The following is a 13642-nucleotide window of genomic DNA, read 5'->3' as shown; positions in this document are numbered from 1 at the left end:
CAGAACTCCGGGTAAATAAATTTCTCTTCCTTATACCATCCCACGTGTGGTGATTTTGTTATGGGGGCCCTATCAAGCTAATACAGCATCTCCCTTTAACATTTTAAAGGTTTTAAAGTATTTTTGGATCGCACATCTTGAAAGCTAGAGCCTTTCTCCCCTGAAAAATACACAGACCTATACACATTTCTCTGAATTTGGGTCCCTGAAGTCCATTGGCAGACTCCCTAACGCTGCCCCAAACACAGATCTCTGCTCCCTGGGATCCTGAGAGATTTCTTTATCTTCCCACTGCTGGACCTGCGTCTAAGGCTTCTTAGTGGACCCACTTCTCCCCACCCCCATTCCCAATTGCATCATAACCTCCTTGGAACCAGGGCCAGTTGGGTAAACCATAGGCACTCTAAATACCTGTCGACTGACTGAACGTGCCTGGGTCTTTGCCCTCCACTTACTTATAATGGCTCACTTCATTTCCTCTTGTTTCTTGGGTTCTAAGTTTTCTCATCAGGATTCTTAGAATGTTTATGAAAAGGATGAAGTTAATCTGTAAAACACAAGAGGGGGGTGTGGGCTGAAGGTGATTGCCACCTCTCCTGGCCTTGACCCCTTGGCCCTGAGGGCAGAGAAGACATTGCAGACCACACCCGGGATTGCAGGTCGCTGAGCCACCCCACCCGGCCTGCTGCCCCAGAGTCCCAGTGGAAGAGGCTGTCTGGAGGTGACGGCTGACACAGCACCCGCGCCTATCCCTGGCTGCAGGAGCTGGCATTCCCCGGCGACCTTGTTAAAAGGCAGGTCACCGGTGACCTGAGATGCTGCATTTTTTTTTCAAGATTTTATTTATTTATTTGCCAGAGAGAGAGAGAAAGCACAAGCAGGGGGAGCGGCAGGCAGAGGGAGAAGCAGGCTCCCCGCTGAGCAAGGACCCTGACGCGGGGCTCTATCCCAGGACCCCAGGATCACGACCTGAGCCAAAGGCAGACGCTTAACTAACTGAGCCACCCAGGCATCCCGAGAGTCTGCACTTCTATCAAGCTCCAGGTAATGCCAAATCCAGTCCTTGGCTACACTTTGAGTGGCAAGGCTTTCTTCTCGCAGAGGTTCTTTTTTTTTTTTTTTTAAGATTTTATTTATTTGACAGAGAGAGACACAGCGAGAGAGGGAACACAACACAAGCAGGGGGAGTGGGAGAGGGAGAAGCAGGCTTCCCACCGAGCAGGGAGCCCGATGTGGGGCTCGATCCCAGGACCCTGAGATCATGACCTGAGCCGAAGGCAGACGCTTAATGGCTGAGCCACCCAGGCGCCCCTCTCTCAGAGGTTCTTAAAGTTTTGGGTGTGGATTGGGGGCTCCCTCCCTCAGAAGTTCCAGGTCAGTAAATCTGGGGTGGGGCCCCCAAATTTGCATTTTTTTAACAAGATTGCAGGTGATGCTGAAGCTGCTGGTCTGGGGACCACACTTTGAGAACCACTGCTTCAAAGCCTTATAGAGTCACTTTGCAGTTTAATCACCAACTCCAGGAAGCCGCCCTTGATTACCTATCTTTCCTGATACATTGCAGTTAGGGATCATGTTACTGTGTAAGCACTTGAAATATTTGAAAGAGGCCAAACACATGCACCTGTCAAAGTTGTGTGTGTCTACTTACCTGTCAATTCAATAACTTCCTAAAGGACAGGAATGCAGTCTCATTATTTCGTTTGGTGTCCCCTCCCCCCAGCCCAGTGCCAGAATGTTATAAAGGTGCTCACGTGGCGCCCAGTACCTCTCCTCCTCTCTCACCCACCTACCAGCTCCAGAACCATTTAGAGAAGAAGGGATCAGTGGAATCGCCCAGCCGGGCACCCTCATTGTTCACACAACCAGCCTGGGGCGTGGGAATGCTGGCCAAAAGACAAGGATTAGTGCCTGTCCAGGACTTCTAGCCCACCTGCCTCTTTGAGAACTTTGCTTCTCAGCTTGTTGTTTATGCATCTTGCTCGGAGCTGGCGATGCATGGTGTAAATGAATAAAGGCTATTTTACTTTTATTTATTTTTTTAATCTTAGAGTTGCATTTAACTTCATAGGGAGCACTTGAAGGCAAAAATAAAAACAAAAACAAAAACAAAAAACCCCCAAAAACAAAAAATAAACTTTAAGCTCTCAAGAATGAGTCCTAAATAGTGGAATTCTAGGCCCCATGACCTACTGGTTAGGAGATGTTTTTAAGTTCTTATTTATTTATTTAAGTCATCTCTACCCCCAGTGTGGGGCTTGAACTCACAACCCCAAGATCAAGAGTCGCATGCTCTACAGACTGAGCCAGCCAGGGGCCCTGTTGGGAGATTTTGCATCAGGAGTGCTCACCAAACATCACTAGAGAGACCAGAGTCTGGTGAAATCCTCCAGGACCCCCGGGGTCCATCGTCCCTCAGCCGGGGCTCTCCTGGGCGGCACGGTCAGAGCCGCAGAATGACGGCAAGGAAACGGGCCTAACTAAAGGAAGAAAGACCCTCCTATGGGAATACTATGCAGCCAGAGCACATCGGTGGATCAAATAATTTCAAAGGCCACGGGAGGGACGCCTGGGTGGCTCAGTCAGTTAAGCGTCTGCCTTCGGCTCAGGTCATGATCCCAGGGTCCTGGGATCGAGTTCCGCATCAGGCTCCCTGCTCCGCAGGGAGCCTGCTTCTCCCTCTGCCTCTGTCTCTCTCTCTGTCTCTCATGAATAAATAAAAAAAATAAAATCTTTAAAAAAAAATATATATATATATATATAAAAAAGGTCACGGGAGAGCTCACATCTGCTGCTAAGTGAGAAAGCGAACTAGTATACAAAACTCTATTAAGCATTTTGAAAAAAAGTGTGTGTGCTCAAAGAAAAAGATAGGAAGGAAAAGCACATGTGTATTCACAGTGTGTGTCTCAGTGCTAAAAGTATGTGTGATTTTATTTCCTTTTGGAAAACACATTTTGTATCTTCCAACTTTTTTTGACATGAATTCTATTATTTTGGGGAAAAAAAAAAAGAAGAAGAAAAGAAAAAAGAAGGAGGTCCTGGAATGGCCGCCTCCTCCCAACTGCCCCCTGGAAGGTCCACGAGCCAGCCAGTGAAAGAGGTGGGTGGGGGCTGCTGCCCTGGGCTGGACCCCACCCCACCCCCCACCCCCTACCCCCCTGCAGCAGATCCACGAAGGGAGCTTCCTGCCAAAGGGTCCTGCGGCCGTGGTGTCCCTCGGAGCCCTGCACACAGCTGCGGGGCTGATTCCTTCCAGGAGACAACCCCGGTGGGTCCCCCGCCCGCTGTCCCCCTATTTCCTGTCTCTACCCACAGGCTCAGCTCCAGGCGTCCCAACCCTACTGCAGAGCAGAAGCACCTGAGAACTTAAACCCCCGCTGAGCGCTCAGGCCCCTTCCCAGAACGAAGAGAGCCCGAATCTCTGGCTATCCGGAGATAGTTGAAACAACTCCCAGGGGATTCTGAAGGGCAGCCCGGTTGAGACACTCTGAGCTCCCTGTCCATGAGAGTCGCTCCTGTATCTTCTCCCTGGGGGCCACCCCTTCAGGCCTGCCCCCCCCCAACAGCACCCCAAAGGCCCAAGACCAAGCCTCACTGAGCTTTCCCCAGCCCCATCCTATGATCCCAGCTCAGTGATTCTTCTCAGTTTAACAAGAGGAACGCCTAGAAAAAAGATCAGGACCCAGAGATCCGAAGGGGGCGCATTTTGGGCCAGCGCAGAGCCAGCCAGTGTAGGGCAAGGAGCTCTGCTCACTACATTTTAGTGGCCACTCACGAACCAAAGAGAGTTATGTAAACTTTTGCCCCTCATCCCACTCGCACCCCCCAGCCCCCATTCTCCCATCCCCCATCTAGACCCTCATGCTGCTGACCAGCCTCTGGAAGCTCTGTGGTTCATCCCTCCCCGCTCCTGAAGGGAACAAAGCTAGCGCTCTCTCTTGGCCTTCTGTCCAGGCCAGTCACTCTTTCCGTCTCTCCCACTGGAGCCCAGCTCGGCAAGACGGCCACTCACCAGGATGGAGAGGATCACGGGCCCCCGAATGACCCACCAGATGGACGCGTTGGCGTTGATGTCCCAGCACCTGTGGAAGGACAGCCAGGCATCGTTAGGAGTGGAGAGCTGAGGGGACCAGGAAAGACTAGTTCCCTCAAGTGCTCTTCTGAGCAAGGATCCATGCTGGTGGCCCCGAGCACTGCGGCTGGGTGCCCAGCCCTGTTAGAACTGACCCTCTCCGGCCGCCCGGGAGCACTTCGGAGGCCGCTGGAGCAGCCCCCCGGTCCGCGCACTCGCCCAGTGAGTGTCCGGGGCAGCGGACCTGTGTGGCACCTGACAGCCAGAAGATCCCAGAATCCCAAAGCGAGCGCAGTGACAAACTCAACTGCCAACAAGGGCCAGGCAGGTGACATCAGTGAGTGAAGTGGCTGGGTAACTGACATGTGGCCTCAGGACCCTGGGACATCAGGTGTGGGGGGGTACTTGGCAAGCTGGAGAGCATGCGTGGGGCCTAAGGCAGCCACATCGGCTCCGGCTGATTTTTGCCACAAGGGAAAATGAGAGATGTTGGTAGAATTTCCCATGTTCTCCAGAGAAGCTAAAAATCCAGATTTTACAAAAAATCGAATTCACCCAATTAAAGTAATTCTTTTGAAATGATTATTTGGGGCCAGAGGTGGACCGAAAGACACTGGCAAGCCTCATCCGACCAAATCCACATCCTGGGCTGGTTGCATCAGCATGTCCTGGTTGCATCGCATGTCCGTGAGAAACTGCCTCTGCTTTGTCAGGCCGCCTCACTTCCTCCTCGGCTTCTCTCCTCGTGCCTACTTCCCAGCAGGCTCCCCTGCGCTTACCTCCACCCTCAGCGCCTGGCAGCTTTAGAGAAAAGACTAGATCTCTCTGTCCCCATCAGGAGTCACTGGGAATGCCGCTCTCCTACACCCACCTCCCGGACTCTCACACAGCACCCCTCCCCACCCCAGGGGTAGGGAGGAGCAGAGGAGGGGATCCCAGGAGGAAGGAGAAGCTTGGTTGGCCCAGAGCTGCCTCACTGAGTGGCACCTGCCTGGACTTTCATGGCTCCTGCCCAGCACCTGCTTTCCACAGAGCTGATGGTGTGGGCAGGCCCAGGAGGGTGCGGACACGGTAGAGGCCACCACCCATCTGCAAGCTCACACCAGCCCAGCACTCCAGAGTACTCGCCTGTGGGCCCCCTGCCCCCCGCACCCCCCCCCCGCCGTTTAAAAAACAAGCTTCTTCTAGATAGCTCCAAAGAAGTGCCCATCCTGCTTGAAGAACTGGACAATATAAAATACACTCTTGTTACCTCTCTTCAGCTTACCCGACATCTTCCAGAAAGTGCCTGCTGATAGCCCACGAAGCAACAAAAATGGCCGGGGAACCTGAAGATTAAAAATAAAGGAGGGGGGCGCCTGGGTGGCTCAGTCGTTAAGCGTCTGCCTTCGGCTCAGGTCATGATCCCAGGGCCCTGGGATCAAGCCCCACGTCGGACTCCCTGCTCAGCAGAAAGCCTGCTCCTCCCTCTCCCACTCCCCCTGCTTGTGTTCCCTCTCTCGCTGTGTCTCTCTCTGTCAAATAAATAAATAAAATCTAAAAAAAAAAAAAAAAAAAAAAAAAAGGAGGGAGCGGGGAAAGGGGACTCAATTTTCAACACCCCTGTAAGGGAACAGGGCAGCTCACCCAGCCTGGGAGTGAGCAGGTGTCACAGAAACCCCCTTGTAAATCCTGTGCAAACAAATCCTTGTAGCTTCCTGCTTCTAGGGTACCAGGCATGCCCTGCAAACTGAGGCAGAATCAGAGGTTCTTGAACGCCAGGAGGGGCACAGAGTGTCCTGGGAGCCTGGGGCAGACTCGGGAGGCCCTCTGCAGGGAAGAGAAGGGAGAAGTGATGGTCTACAGCTGGGCTGTCCTGGGCAGCGGCCGCTCTCCCCACGTGGCTACGGCCTGCTTGCCATGTGGCTGGTCCCACAGCACATGTGCAGTAAGTGTAAGCCACCCGATTTTGAAGACTTAGTAGAATGTGAAATATGCTAATTTCTATATTAGTTATATGCTGACATGAAAATATTTTTATACCGGGTTAAATAAAATAGATTATTGAGGTTAATTTTACCTGCTTCTTTTTACTGTGTTTACTGTGGCTACTAGAAAATTTTAGGGTATATATGTGGCTCATTGTATTTCTAATGGACGTGCTCGTCCACACCGGAAAATGATAACAGCCCCGTCCCTGGGCTGCTCAGGTTTCAGACCTCCAGCAGCCAGGTTTACATCCAGGCAGGAGATGAAAGAATTTTTCTCTGGAGGAATCCAACAGCCCCAGACAAAGGGCCTATAGATGGCGATGCTGGGGACCCCTTCCAACACAGTGGCCACTTCCAGCCCAGTCTCCCTTGAGAGACATGCCCCGCCACCCCACACATGGGGTCTTCAGTCCGCTCTGAAGTGACTCATTCTTAAACATGAACAGTCAGTCAAGGTCACGGACATCTGAGGAAAGCTGATTACATAAAAGACAGGGACCAAAACAATCAGAGAGAAGGAACTCAAAGGAAACAGACCGTGCAGGCTGCAGGAGGAACTTAAACAAAACAACTCTAAGGAATATCATCAGAGAGATAAGAGGAAAGATTACATCTGCAAGACCCAAACAGGATGCCGAAAATAGGGAGCAGTCTGAGAACAAGGAAGAGGGCTTAGAAATTGAATATATGATAACCAAGATAAAAGACTCCATAGATGGGTTGGAAGATAAGGACCAGGAATCGCCCGGAAAGCAGAACACAAAGAGTGGAATGAAAAGTAGGAGGAAAGACACGAAAAAATCAGAGGTCAATTCCAGGATATGCGCCATCTGATTAAAAGTTTCAGAAAGAGAGGATAAAAACCCAAGGGAAAGAAATCAAATAGGTGATGTAAGAACATGGTCCAAGAAATGAAGGATGTGAATTTCCAGATGAAAGGACCACCGGATGTCAGCAAAAAGGATGAAATCACCTCGAGTTGGGGCACATCCCTAGGGCATTTCAAAACAGAGGGGACAGAGAGAAGACCCTGCAGCTTATGTAGAAAGAGATGAGTAAAAATGCCCAGGGAAGAAGAATAACATGGCAGGGGCGCCTGGGTGGCTCAGTCGGTTAAGCATCTGCACTCAGCTCAAGTCATGATCTCAGTGTCCTGGAATGAAGCCCCACATCAGGCCCCCTGCTCAGTGGGGAGTCTGCTTCTCCCTCTGCCTCTGCCCCTTGCCTTCTGCCCCTGCTTGTGCGAGTGTTCTCTCTCTCTCACTCAAATAAATAAATACAATCTTAAAAAAAAAAAAAAAAAGAATAACACGGCACATCCTGTAACATCAGATGCCCAAACAGAAAGCCTCCAAAATCCTAGGAGAAAACGATTTTTTCAACCTAAATTTTTGCCTAGGAAAACTATAAATTAGGTGTGAAAGTTGAAAAAGATTTTCAGATATGCAATGCAAAAACATGTACATTCCACGAACTCTTTGCTAGACAGGTGCCGGAGCACGTGCTCCAACACCACCAGGGAGCAACCACGGAGGAGATAAGAAATAAAGGAGGAGCACCGGGGTGGCTCAGTCGGTTAAGCGTCTGCCTTCAGCTCAGGTCATGATCCTGGAGTCTTGGGATCAATCCCCCAGTTGGGCTCCCCGCTCAGCAGGGAGTCTGCTCCTCTCTCTGCCATTCTCCCTGCTTGTGCTCTCTCTCTCAAATAAATAAATAAAATCTTAAAAAAAGAAAGAAAGAAAGAAAAAAAGGAATAGGATTTATAGAGGGAAATGAAGGAAATTCTCAGCATGAAGGGTAAGGGAATTGAGCAAGTCTAGAGAACAACCAGCCCAAATAGGGCAGGAAATCAGAAGGCTCTAGAAAGAACATTGTTGGCTCTATCAGGTTGAAAAGCATCCTCCCTAAATTCCTATCTACCCAGAACCTTAGAGTGTGACCTTATTTGGAAATAAGGTCTTAGCAGGTGTAATTAGTTAAGAAGAGGTCATACTTAGAAGGATGCCAGTCATATGGGGGACCTAATCCAATATGACTGGCATCCTTATGAGAAGACCATGAGAGACACAGAGCAGAAGAACACACAGCGGAAAGAAGGCCACGTCAACACGGAGGGAGAAATCACAAGGATGCAGCCACAAGCCAAAATCCGCTTGGACTGCCAGCAGCGACCAGAAGCTGGAAGAGAGAGAGGCATGGAGCAGTTCAGAAGGAATCAACCCTGCCAGAACCTTGATTTCGAACTTCTGGCCACCAGCACTGTGAGAGAATAAATTTCTATTGTTTTAAGCCACCGAGTTTGTGGCAATTTGTTTACGGCCACCCATAGGAAACGAATACAGCAGGAAGAAACCAACAAATAGGAACTAATAGATTTCCTGTTGGCATGGGATGATCAGGAAACAGCACTGGAGAGTTTTCCAGTGCTCTGGGTGAACTGGGGGGAATTAAGGACAGCAACATAAAACAAATAAGTCAATCAAAAGTGACTCCGTAAAAAACGAAAGGTTAACTATTGGAAGTAAAATCATTGTACACCACTCGGCTCAGCAGTAAACATTTACATAGATATAAGGATACATACATAGAATAGGACTTTTTTTTTTAAAGATTTTATTTATTCATTCGACAGAGAGAGAGTGAGCACAAGCAGGGAGAGTGGCAGGCAGAGGGAGAAGCAGACTCTGCTGAGCAGGGAGCCCGACGCGGGGCTCGATCCCAGGACCCTGAGATCATGACCTGAGCCGAAGGCAGACGCTTAACCGACTGAGCCACCCAGGCACCCCGCTATTTAATTATTTAAACCAAGTATGTGCATGACTTTAATAAAAATAATATATATATTTTTTAATTCCTTGGCTCAATTTTGGATGCTTTGGGCAAAGAACATGGGTTCTGAAGGGCCACCTGTTCGTTGTCTCCCATCTTTAACAGAGTTGGCAGAAAGTGGGAAAACCAATAATGGCTCAAGTTAGGGTTTCTTAGTGTGGTCCCCAGACTATCAGGATCAGAGTCACTTGGGGCCTTGTTAGATGTGAGGAGTCTCTGGCTACACCCAAGGCCAACTGGCTCAGAGGCACTGGGCGGGGGATCCAGCCAGCTGGGCTTGACACACCCTCCATGTGACTCTGATGCTGGCTCCAACTGGAGAGCCACCAACTCAGTGAGTGGGAGCTTGGTTCATCCCCACAAAAGCCAGAGGTGTCACCCTTTTCTGGGTGCAGACAGACACCCCAGCCACCTTGAAAAAGTAAAAGTGTTGGGTAAGTATTAAAAATCTTGGGGCGCCTGGGTGGCTCAGTCGTTAAGCGTCTGCCTTCGGCTCAGGTCATGATCTCAGGGTCCTGGGATCGAGCCCCGCGTCGGGCTCCCTGCTCAGCGGGAAGCCTGCTTCTCCCTCTCCCACTCCCCCTGCTTGTGCTCCCTCTCTCGCTGTGTCTCTCTCTGTCAAGTAAATAAATAAAATCTTCAAAAAAATTTAAAAAAAAATCTTAAAAGTGCCCACTCCTTTTGATCCAGTGATCCCAATTCTAGGATCCCATATTACACATGGAAATAAGCTTTGTCCATAAAAGTATTTATCACTGTGTTACTTATAATAGTGGAAAATTAGAAACAACCAAATGTCCATACAATAGGTATTTGGTTAAATAGGTACAGAGATGAGTTAAAAATGTTTATGGCAGAGGTGGAAGAATACAGAGCATGCCTGTGTGTCAATAGAAAGAAACAAGATTCAGAATTCTACATTTAGAATGACCACAACAGGGGCGCCTGGGTGGCTCAGTCGGTTAAGCATCTGCCTTCAGTTCAGGTTATGATCCCAGGGTCCCAGAATCAAGTCCTGCATCAGGCTCCCTGCTCAGCGGGGAGCCTGCCGCTCCCACTGCTTGTGCTCGTGTTCTCTCTCTCTCTCTTTCTCTGACAAATAAATAAATAAAATCTTAAAAAAAAAAAAGAAAAGAATGACCACAACAATGCAGAGAAAAACTCAGTAAGAAAAATAGTCTGGAAGAAAACCCCCCAAAATGTTCATTAGATGAGACCAGGGTAATTTTTTTCTACTTAATTTTATTTTTTGCAGTTATACAGTGAGCATGTACTCATTTAAGCAACCCATCTCTGGGGAAACAAGTTGCATACAAATTGAGGAGGGGTCCCTGCTTTTGCAAGAGAAAGGCTTCTCCCAGACGGAAAACTTTAGACCTTCCTAAGTCCCTTCAAGGTCTCCTTGGGGTGGTGCAGGCAGAGAGACCAGGAGGGGAGGAACCTCTGCCTTATGTGCTGTTCTATCTCAGGGCCTTGCATTATTTGAGAAAGAAAGGAAGGTTCTCATAATCTCACTTAAACCCTCCTAAAAATCCATGGGGCGCTGGGTGGCTCAGTTGGTTAGGCATCTGCCTTCGGTTCAGGTCATGATCTCAGAGTCCTGGGATCGAGTCGCATCAGGCTCCCTGCTCAGCAGGGAGTCTGCTTCTCCCTCTGCTTCTCCCCATCAGCTTGTGCTCTATCTCTTCTCTCAAATTAATACAAACCTTTAAAATAAAATAAAATAAAATAAACCCTCCTAAAAATCCGTGACGGAGATGTTGCAATGCAATTTTGTCTCCCTGCTTGATACGACCTCTTTGAATGATGGAACTGTTTTTGTTTCTGTAATCTCTAGAAGCCCCTTTGAGCACAAAGAAATGCTCGAAGAAGTTGAAAAAATTATGATCCTGATATTACAGATAATGAAACTGCCTATATTCACATGATGAGATCCTGGCAGATCTGGGAGTCAAGGTCAGTGAACGAGGTTCCAAATGGGGTCCTTTTTTGGGGTCAACTGCATAAGGCAGGTCCCTGGTTCCCCAGTACTCTGGGACTACTGTTTTCTGCAGAAATCCAAAGATCTGCAGAGTACCACAGCTCCCACTGGCTAAGGGTTATGTGCTAATCAGGCTGCCAAAGTCTACAGGAAGGCTCGGCAAGCTCTGGCAGCTCAGGTGACTTCCCTGATGTGAGGAGATGGGGCCCTTGCATGGAAGGATTTAGACAAGCAGAAAAGACAGGGCTTTCCTGGCAGGGGCACTTCTTAATTAAAGGCACTAAGAAGAAAGAAAATGAAATTAATGGCTGGTACACATGACTATCCCTGTAAGCATATGAGTCACTCAGAGGAACCTGGCTATCTTTCTAGAACCCAATGGGTAACTTACATATGTTTATCAAATGAACAACGGATGGATGGATGGATGGATAGACGGACAGACGGATGGATGGGTACATGGATGGATGGATGGATGGATGGATGGATGGATGGATGGATGTTTGTTAATGGCAGAATAAGAGTTAAGGGGCCTTTGGAAACAGGCAAGCCTTGGTTTGAATCCTGGGTCTGCCCTTGTTTACAGTGTGAGCTGAGCATATTACATCCCGTCTTTTAGCAGGCTTCTTTGAAGGGCCTCTGGAGGTTGTGGTGGCAATTAATTAATGCATGTAAACTGCCCTGCTCATAGTAAGTGCTCAAGAAATGGAGTTATCATCTTCATTGATCAGAAAAGAAAGGGGGAAGAGAAAGAATGCGGCCTGCAGTTGGCTACCTGACTGCCATTTCCCCTCCTTCCTGCAAATGAACCCTGAAATTCCTTTGGGAAGCCATGTGGTTTGAATAGCTTAAGCCAATCAGTGTATTCCATTCACTCAGGCCTCTGTGATTGGCTCAGGACGTGTCTGAGACAAGCTGGTCCAATCAGAGTGAACCTCAGAGTATTTGTTGGGAATGCTGGGCTTTTTTCTCTCATTAGGTACAACAAGGAAGCTGGTAGCCCAGAAGCTGTTGGCAGTTACACTGGGAGCACCAGCCTAGAGATCAAGCTGACGTTACAGAAGGCAAAGTCGAAAGGCACAAAGAAATGTTGTTGAGCTGCTGGATCCAGCCTCACCTGAGGCTGGTGATCCTTGGCCTTTTCAGATACATGAGCCAATGCTTTCTTTTATGTTTAAAGCTGATCTAAGCCAGATTTTCTGATACCTACAATCAAAAGTACACTAACTGATATAGAAAGGAAGCAAGAATGAAAATACATGAATGGAACGTCTAAGGAAGATGAAGCAACAAGCGTTGGTTGGTATCAAATGGTAAGAGACTTTGGGTGGCCAAAGCTGGGGCTACATTTTAACTGTGAATTCCTACTTGACATACAAGTAAACCAAAGCCAGGGGGTTAAACAATAAGTAACTTGCCTAAGATTCCACAAATTAGCTAACTTAACTGTGTGTGGAGCTGGAACTAGAAACCGAATCTTCTGGCTCAGTGCCTGTTTCCACATACCCCTGCCGTTCTGCCCATGGAGAAACATACCCCATCCGAGGGCAACAAATCCCCGGAGGCACTTCCTTTCAGAGAAGAAGGAGATGACGAGGAGCGTGTGAAGGTAGAGGCCTTCCACCAGCAGCCAGGCGTAGTTGGCCATGATGCAGTACTGGAAGAAAGCCATGACCAGCTTACAGCCCACCTGCAAGGAGAGAGGCAGGTGAGCCCCAGGGCTGGGCAACAGCGGGCTCCCCACTGGCGGCCACCCCTGAAGGACGTGACAGGGCGCAGGAGGGGTCAGGTCGCAGAGAGAGTCTCTAAGGGCTCCTGGCCATCCCCTGTGGCTGTCCACTCTCAGAAGGCCAGGCCCAGGAGTTCTCTAGAGGGTGGAAGTCCACATGCCAAGAGGCTCAGCCAAGAAGGCTAACGGGCCATCACAGAAGTAGGCAGTGCATTCGAACCCTGGAGCTGACCGCCAGCAGTAAAATCTGTGTCACATAGGGCCCAGCTCCCAAGTGCCTCCTTTGCAGATGAGCACCAGGCTGAGAGAAGGAAAGGGATTTCTGAGCCAAGGAGTAACAAAATCCTTTCCAAGCTCTTTCCCCGGAAACAGATGAAGAAGGGACGTACCAATTATGTTAGGAGGGCAACATTGATTATAGTGAAAATGGCCCCCAATTGGCACACTGCGTCTGTTCTGGAGACCTCTAACTACCAGATGGGGGGCCAGTGCTAGCCTTGCCTGACGCAGTGACTTGTTAGAGGCCTGTCTCTTGCGGGGATCGCCGGAAGCTGTGCCTGGGGACTTGTGGGGCCCAAGGCTTCCGTCCCAGCAAGGCAACCATTCCCATGCGGCAAGGGTCCCCTTTCCTTTCCCTGAGCTGTCCCCTGGGGAGAGGACAGCTTCTGGGATGGCCCGAGGGCTGCTACATGGGCTACGTGGAGGTCACATCCACGGAGGAGGAGAGGCCGGTGTTGCCCTCCGGCCTCCTGCAGACTTGGATTCCGGGGGGCGCCCGTGGTTGGCCCAGGAGTCTGATGTTTGGTGGAACCCAAGAAGGTTCCCTGCGGGACACTGCTGGACTTCTCCACTGCTGGTCAGTGAGGTGGGGGGCCTGAATTTAAGTCTTCTGACTCTCACTCTGGTACTCTTACTTCATCCTGACAATATCCTGAAGGGGGATTCAGCTGGAGTCAGAAAACACACACACACACAACTATGAACAACACAAACTTAACAGATCCGTAAAGAATTACAGATTTGAGTGGTGGGAAGTGACAGGGAGGTTGACCGAACCA

The 13642-nt window shown here is 49.5% G+C and overlaps 1 protein-coding gene across 1 annotated transcript in view; it reads right to left on the bottom strand.

Annotated features, from left to right (window-relative positions):
* SCTR (secretin receptor) overlaps nt 1-13642 on the bottom strand; it is a 75384-nt gene that overhangs the window by 6705 nt on the left and 55037 nt on the right. The window contains exons 9-12 of the mRNA XM_045868509.2: nt 12392-12545; nt 5343-5403; nt 4016-4085; nt 456-547 (exon numbers count right to left, since the gene is read on the bottom strand). Of these exons, the coding sequence (XP_045724465.1) occupies nt 456-547; nt 4016-4085; nt 5343-5403; nt 12392-12545 (377 nt within the window). The remainder of the gene's footprint in view (nt 1-455; nt 548-4015; nt 4086-5342; nt 5404-12391; nt 12546-13642) is intronic.

Source organism: Mirounga angustirostris, unplaced genomic scaffold (assembly GCF_029215605.1).
Source record: "Mirounga angustirostris isolate CCGP_5_RB_7025 unplaced genomic scaffold, mMirAng1.0.hap1 SCAF_3, whole genome shotgun sequence".
Classification (NCBI taxonomy): domain Eukaryota; kingdom Metazoa; phylum Chordata; class Mammalia; order Carnivora; family Phocidae; genus Mirounga; species Mirounga angustirostris.
Note: the sequence above shows the minus strand (reverse complement) of the source record. Positions and strands in the feature narration are given on the sequence as shown.